The sequence below is a fragment of the Poecilia reticulata genome, linkage group LG7, assembly GCF_000633615.1.
Source record: "Poecilia reticulata strain Guanapo linkage group LG7, Guppy_female_1.0+MT, whole genome shotgun sequence".
Taxonomy (NCBI): Eukaryota; Metazoa; Chordata; class Actinopteri; order Cyprinodontiformes; family Poeciliidae; genus Poecilia; species Poecilia reticulata.
In genome coordinates this window covers 7,299,645-7,306,834 of record NC_024337.1, presented here as the reverse complement: position 1 = coordinate 7,306,834, position 7,190 = coordinate 7,299,645, and the positions used below count along the sequence as shown (strand labels likewise).

General features: G+C 37.8%; 1 protein-coding gene across 3 annotated transcripts in view; it reads left to right on the top strand.

The window, feature by feature from the left end:
* tafa5l (TAFA chemokine like family member 5, like) overlaps nucleotides 1-6,881 on the top strand; it is a 204,855-nt gene extending 197,974 nt beyond the window's left edge. For all 3 annotated transcript variants that reach the window (XR_001776781.1, XR_001776782.1, XM_008413145.2), the window contains 2 exons: nucleotides 1,944-1,987; nucleotides 4,567-6,881. Coding sequence is in view for 1 of the 3 variants with exons in the window: in XM_008413145.2 (XP_008411367.1) it covers nucleotides 1,944-1,967 (24 nt within the window). In the remaining 2 variants the exon portion in view is untranslated. The remainder of the gene's footprint in view (nucleotides 1-1,943; nucleotides 1,988-4,566) is intronic.
* The last annotated feature ends 309 nt before the right edge of the window (nucleotides 6,882-7,190 follow it).

The following is a 7,190-nucleotide window of genomic DNA, read 5'->3' as shown; positions in this document are numbered from 1 at the left end:
ACAGATTTCGACTCCCGTGAGTGAAAATGTAAACTGTCGATTGCTGTCGATATCTGTCGCTGACTAGCTGCGTTTGCGTCAGAATACAGGGTCAAAAATCCCACTTTTCGTCCTGTGAGCGCCAACTCACCTTGTTACCCTTTTAATTAGTGGCAGCAGTTAATAGACCCAGTTGCCTGTGCTGCCTCAGCAATCCTGCCCTGACTTTAAGAATCTCCTCCGATCAATAGCAAACACTTGGACTGAGACAGGGAGAAAAAGGAGAAGCAGGAACTTACACTGTGGAGGCACAGGTCTGATAATTTATTTACAGGAAAATCAAATGGAATATTGCTGTATGGCAACTGATGGGAGCTTTAGCTTTTTTCCCCTGTTCTTGCGCCTTTAAAGCAGGGGCGATTCTAGGATCTGACCTTTAGGGGTGCTTAGCCCCTAGCAGGGCTAAGACCCATGAGAAAATATTCATTGGTGCAGTTTTCTAAATCTAACTGCTTATTAACATACATTCACAAACAAAATTAAGAGACATGTTGTCAGTAATTCATAGAATGAAAGAACAATGTTCATTTTACTCAAACGTATACTTACAAAGAATAAAATCAGAGAAGCTGATAATTTTTTCCAGAGGTGTGGTGTATACATTCAGTTTGAAACATAATCTCAAGATTACATCATCTGCCAACATCTGCTAACATTAATGAGACAAAAGCAGCTGTGGAGCGACACAGTCGTAGTGTGGTCTGCTCCCCCAGAAATTAAAATAAAATCTACTCAAAACTATGCATTTCCAGACATTTGAAGAACATTTTACTAAATTCAGAGGATTAATAAGCCTAAAACCAGTTTATGATCAAGTTAGAAGTTCAGGTTAATGACTAGTGGAAATGGGTCATTCACCTGAACTATATTTGAAAATCATACTAAGAAATTGTATTATCCTTATTTTTATTTGAACGTTATGTGGCTGTTGGCCTTTTTTCTTTAAACAAGAATGAACATCCATCTATCGAAAAACAGACATTATGAGTCAGAGTTTTACTATTTCAGTTCACAGTTCATGAGGTGGACCTGTCATAGTTTCAGTACCAAACACCTTTCTGAACACAGAAAGGTGTTTTATACACCTGTCTGTTCACAGTGTTTGGTACACCTTTCTGTGAACAGGTGTATAATCTATCTGCTCCCATATAGCCGTTTAAAAAAAAATCTAGAAAGGTCTTTACCATTTTCTTTGGAGGCTGGTTTCTAGACATTCTACAGTGTTCTTTAGTTGGACCTTATTTAAGTTGCTCCAGAGAGGTTTGGGAAATTAATTACAAAACAAGAACAGTCACTAACCAAACTTCAAAACAGAGGAACAAGAGTAATTAACAAGTTCTTAGCCTTGTAATTAACAAGGCTAAGTAACCCGGGGTCTAGAACCGCCCCTGGGCTGCAGGTCTGGCACATTTTTGCTTAGCATGATTTTTCTTCATTGATAGGAAGTCAGATTATCCAAACTAATCCACATTAATAAAATATTAGTGAAATAATACATTAAATGACTACTGAAATGACCTCCAACTGCTAAAACCTGACACCACTCCGTTTTTGTTTGCCTTTTTTTAAAGAAGGAGGTTGCACTCAGTGTCTTCTTCAGAGGTTTTGTGTTGTTCCTTCAGTGGTTCTCGGTTCAGCGCCACCACAGGTGATGAGGGGAACAGGTTGGTCAAAGGATTTGGTTTGTTTGACACAGTGCTGTGTGAAAGAAAACCACAGCAGCTGAAAATGTAACCAAGTCTTCTGGGCTATCAAGTCTCAAAACATCCTTAAAAATTTAGTTTGAAGACTGGTACTTTCAAATGAAATAATCATGTTGTGTGTAATTCATGTATAAATGAAGAAATGAAATGTTTGTGTCAGCACTATTCACTTGATTCTGATCCTCTACTTTTCTTTTTCAGCCTTTGCCCAAGGAGCCATCGTAGGACAAAGGGGAAAACACCAAGTATGAATTTTGGATAACAAGCTCATTTATGCTGATTTGCATGCTGATTATCTGACCTTGGTTTGAGGCATTTTGTGCTATGTATTTCTACTGTTATGATAACTTTAAGCAAAAATCCCATATTGGAGTCGTAATTTAAAAAAAGCAAAACAAAAAAAAAAGCAGAAAGTTAATTAATTAGACTATTTAATTGTTTTTATACACAGGAGGGCAGAAGTCAGGAAGCCATATTTTAAATTCAAAAAGTTACAAAATGTCCAGAGGTTCATTAAGCAAATCAGCATTTGGTCTCTATTCATCACGTGTTTTCTACTAACACATTTATGACCAAGCATTTATGACCTGTCTTAAGCCCTGGGCTATATTTGAAACCTCCATTTCATAAACACTGTCATATTTAGTCAGCAACAGCCCCATAAATGAGAGGTGAAACTGCGCTGCGCAGCCTTTGGCTCTCAGGACCCGAGACGATCGGGGAATTTGTGAAATGCTGCAAGTCTCTTTATCTCATTGCCAGGTCAGAGATAAATTTCAAGAAAATCCTATCATTTTTTATGTCTGCGTAATTACAGCTGCAAATCTGAAGTAACAACTGCCCCAGCTGCAGTTTTGGCAACTTAGTCACAACAGAAATTAAAAATCGAAATCTTTTTTAGTCACACAGTTTTGTTGCACAGTCTGTTTGGGGAATAAGTCAGGCTTTAGAACATTATTTTTGTAAACACGGTCAGAATCTGGAGTTGGGCCTCTTAAAAGTAGAGGAGGATAGAAACAGTTAATCATGAATGTTGGAAAACCACAAAGGAATTGTCAATTTGTCAGGATGTAGGCACTTTGATGATTTGTTGAGGTAAAGAAACGTGAAATGAGGGTTGTTATGGGTAGTGGAAATGTTGTATTTATAAAATAACCTATGCAATAAGAATTGCTAGTGCTAGGATTGTGTACCCTTTTATACCAAGAACATCCTATTAAAAGTCAGTCAGGCTAGAGCCGATGATTCATAACCGCATGGCAAATAAAAACATGGGGAAATGTGCAAAAGAATAAAATGAATCCGTACAGGGAACGTCGACTGAGTATCTGTGAAGCTTTTATATTCTGCAAAACCACAACTATTTGGAAGCAACATGCTTTATGTCTCCTAGCCAATATCCGAAGATTGATTTTTCCCTCCTCCACTGAGAAAACAAAATGAATAATTACCAAGGACAGGGAGAAAAGGGAATATTTGCCCGGCCCTGTGAATTTGTGCAATTCTATGTGGATTTGCCAACTTATATTTAAGTGTCTGCATGATTTATATGGGGGGTTCTCAAATGTCACATTTATCCACTGTTGCCCTGAATCATTTATGCATTAACAGTTATAGATTAATACATATAACATATTAGTGCGATTCCACTCATTTGGCGAGGTTTTCCTGACCAAGTGATTGGTTAAATTAAGTCATTAACTACAGGATTTCAACTGAGGGTGATTTCATCCTCAGTTGATGGAAGATATTTATCTTCACATTCAGAATACTTTATGATTCTGGCTTTTGGGTTTTTTGCTACCATCACATAAAAGTGATGTCAGATCTTTTCATGTGGGTTAGGATTTTTAAAACGAGAAACAAATAATAAATAGTATTAATTGATTCTGGGTAAAATAACTTTATGTGAAATGTTAAAGTAAATCAAATGAATTACATTCCTCACTTTGTTCAGGCTGAAGTCATGTTAACTAATGTAAATTGTGATGGTTAAGGTATATTAGGCAACTAATTGATATTTTAAAACCACTAATTAATATCTCCATGTAGCTGAGATGTCTAAGAATACTACAAATATGTGCTGATGTTTGAATTAATTCTCTCTGTGATGTAAAGATTAAACACACCCTTGTCTAATTTTTGCAGGTGTGACATCAAAAACTTATTTTCAGCCGTTTTCCATCTTTAAAGTGACATACAACCTGTTCAATTTACCTGAGAAGAAAGTAGAGACACTTTCTAAATGCTGTTTTATGCACCTTTCAAATCCAGTTTCAGCATTCAGTCCACTAAGGTGTCGCACCATTAGTTGTTTTGTAAATCTGATAACAATCTCCTGTATTAATGTGTGCTTCCTTTCTTCAAAAAGAAAATATCCAGACATAGCTAAGAAAAAAAAATCAATGTAGCCCTGGCAAAGGCACTAACCTCCAAGTTGCCAACCAAAATGGGTATTCCAGAGATGTCCTTAGAATCTGACTGATTTAGTGAATTTTATCTGCAGGACTTGAACAGTTCTGTTCTGCACAACTTTGTGCTGGTCTGTTGATAAAATCCCAATGAAATACATTGAAGTGTGTAGCTTTAACAGCCAGGTGTAACCCCCCGCTCCCCATAGCTCAAAGGATTTACAACCTTTTCAGTCCAGCTGTGGTGTTGATAAGATAATTGAATTAGTTTAGGACTTGTGCTGTTAGATAGTAAACAGCATGTTGTATTATGATAGAACATATTGTTAGCATTGTACCATAGCCTAAAAAAGTTTGTTGAATCAAATCCTTTGATCGTTTTGTGTCTTGTCTTTCTTCTCTCTTCTCTTCAGGGTCACAAACATGGTTTTTCCAAAACAAAGCAGTGGCCAGTCACTATATCTGTATCCATCATTTACCAATGGGCCTCACAAAATCTCCACAAGGACTGACCTCCCAGGACAAAAAAAAAGCTTCTCCAGTCACTCCAGTAACTCTTGGGAGAATTCTGAGAAGCATCAGCTRAGCTGCTCAATACACCAACAGCATCAAACTTTCACCACAGACTGATTCACCAAGTCATCACTGAGAGAGAACAAAGTCCCTATGAGAAACAGTTTTCAGTGGAGCATTGACATACTTGAACTTTGTATGCTGTTGTGTCCTCCACCACCTGATTTCTAAGGGAAGGATCCTTGAAGATCTTTTTATTCGTACCTTTTGTGACTGGATTCAAACTTAAGCTTCTTTTAAGAGTCAGCCATTTTAACGTCCTTACAATCCCCTCCATGAAGCAGTAATAACCCAGCCACATTTCATTAACAACACTTTGCTGCTAAAGAGTCGTGATTTTACTGAGGCTGAACCAAACACTGTAGTCTGCCAGATTAGAGCCTTTAACACCTTTCTCTCGTTTGACTTGGTGGAACTGAGGAGGACGCCGCAGGACCATCGCTGGGAAGCAGTGTTGTCACAAAGACAACAGGAAGACGTCATTATCTATGGCTCCTCGCTGAAAAGTCGGTACTATGTGGGCGTTTTGGATGACTTAGTGTGTGTCTTTTTTTTTATGTGGCGCAAACATAGCCTGGCGCAGCAGTTTTGTCAATGAACCTGAGCAATGTTGCCCACACCACTGGGAGTATTTAGCAGATAGGACCCCTGGCTCATTTTATGTGTTTTGGGAGACAGAGACAGTGCATGTCTGCATCTGTCTATGTGTGTGATTCTCTGCGTGCATGCGTGAATGCGTGTTTGTGGGCGTGTGTGTGCGTGCGTGCGTGCGTGCGTGCGCGTGTGTGAGTACAACAGGAAACACACTGTGAAATAAGTCCTATCCAATGGATTATTCATACTCTTGTATATTTTTGGGACATGTCCAGACTAGAGCTCACCGTCTGGGGAAGAGAATTTCACAAAAGATCCAGTTCATATCCACGGTTTCACCTTTTGCTTTTTTTCCCCTCTTCCTTTAGTATTTACAGATATTTTTACTGGAGTAACAAATGGTTAAAGCTGGATGAAGCTCACAACGGATCAAATCAGTTAAATCCTCTAATCAGTCTCTTGTTTATGTGATTAATATTATTTCTCAATCCTATAGAAATTGATTATATTTTGATATACATGTCCAGCTCCTTGCAGGATGTGTTATTTGCAGATTTAGATGATAGTGTGACTTATTTAAAAAATGTATGTAGGCCAATATATATCAGACAAATATATTTTATGTTAAAGGGCAGCAGAGCTGTTTGATTTAGGTGGACACAAAAACATAAGCACTTCTAACAATACTCAGCCTGAACATTCTTCTACATTGTGAAGATTATTTTCTTTTCTTTTTTAATTTCTGGCAAGAAGATAGGAGCAGTCTGCTTTATGATGCTGAAGTGTTTTTGTTCATGTGTCCATGCTATTTGTTTAATTCTTTCTACTGAAAAACATAAAAACCCTCCTTTACGTCTCCATTAACTGTATGCATTCAAGGATATAAATAGTGTCTGTTTCTTAAGGTGTTTAGGATGAACTTGGTGTATTTGTGAGAATCGGTTTACACCACTCAAAGCCTGTGGGTTGCGACAGTTTTGTAGACTGTTCAAACATCTGTTTAGGCTTTATAGCTCGGTTCAAGGCGTTATGTGTACAAAAGCTTGTAAGAAATACAAAATAGCAATGAATGAATAGCAAATGAAAAACTTTTTCCTAATGGTGAAAACTGGACATGGTGCAGTATTAGATTTTAACAGTATGGTCTTCTTGATTAACTTACACTTGTTTCACTGAATTATGGTATTTATACTATTATGGGATTCATTTCAATAGTTTAGGAAAGTACTGATTTGGGGGTCAGAACTGTCTACCATCCCATTTGACGTTGTAGCACCACCAGTCTGATCTTCACATAATCCTGCTGGATTATTGAACCTGTTAAAAAAATGTTAAAGACACATGTGCCACTGTCGCAGAATTGACAATATCCAACAGTTAAGGTAGTGTCCTGACTTCTCTTTCTACACTATGCAGACCTTCTGTCTGCACTAATGAAGATTTACTTACCTTAGTCAGCTGAGCGCTTGGAAAATTTCCAACTGATGTTCTCTGGCCTACCTGATCATGCCAGCTAATAATCATTTAAGCACTTAGGGAAAATAAACTTTTATCTCCAGAATATCTGCATTCACTCTTATTTTACGGTATATTTATATAAGTTGTAATGCTGATGCCATGAAATGTTTTGGTGTCCAAAAAGCTGACATTCTAACTCATTAAATTCACATTGTTTATTCTTCAGTTTTAGATGTATTACGGGTTCTGGAGTGTTATTTACTTGAAGCCACACTTCAAGTGGAAGATAAAGAGTCCAGAGTGAAGAAGGGATGATAGATGTACAGGCTGTGGTTGGGTGAGATGGAGTACCGCAAAGATTGCAGGAGAGAGAAGCGCGGGCAGGGAAAATGCGGTAGTATAATTCGGAATC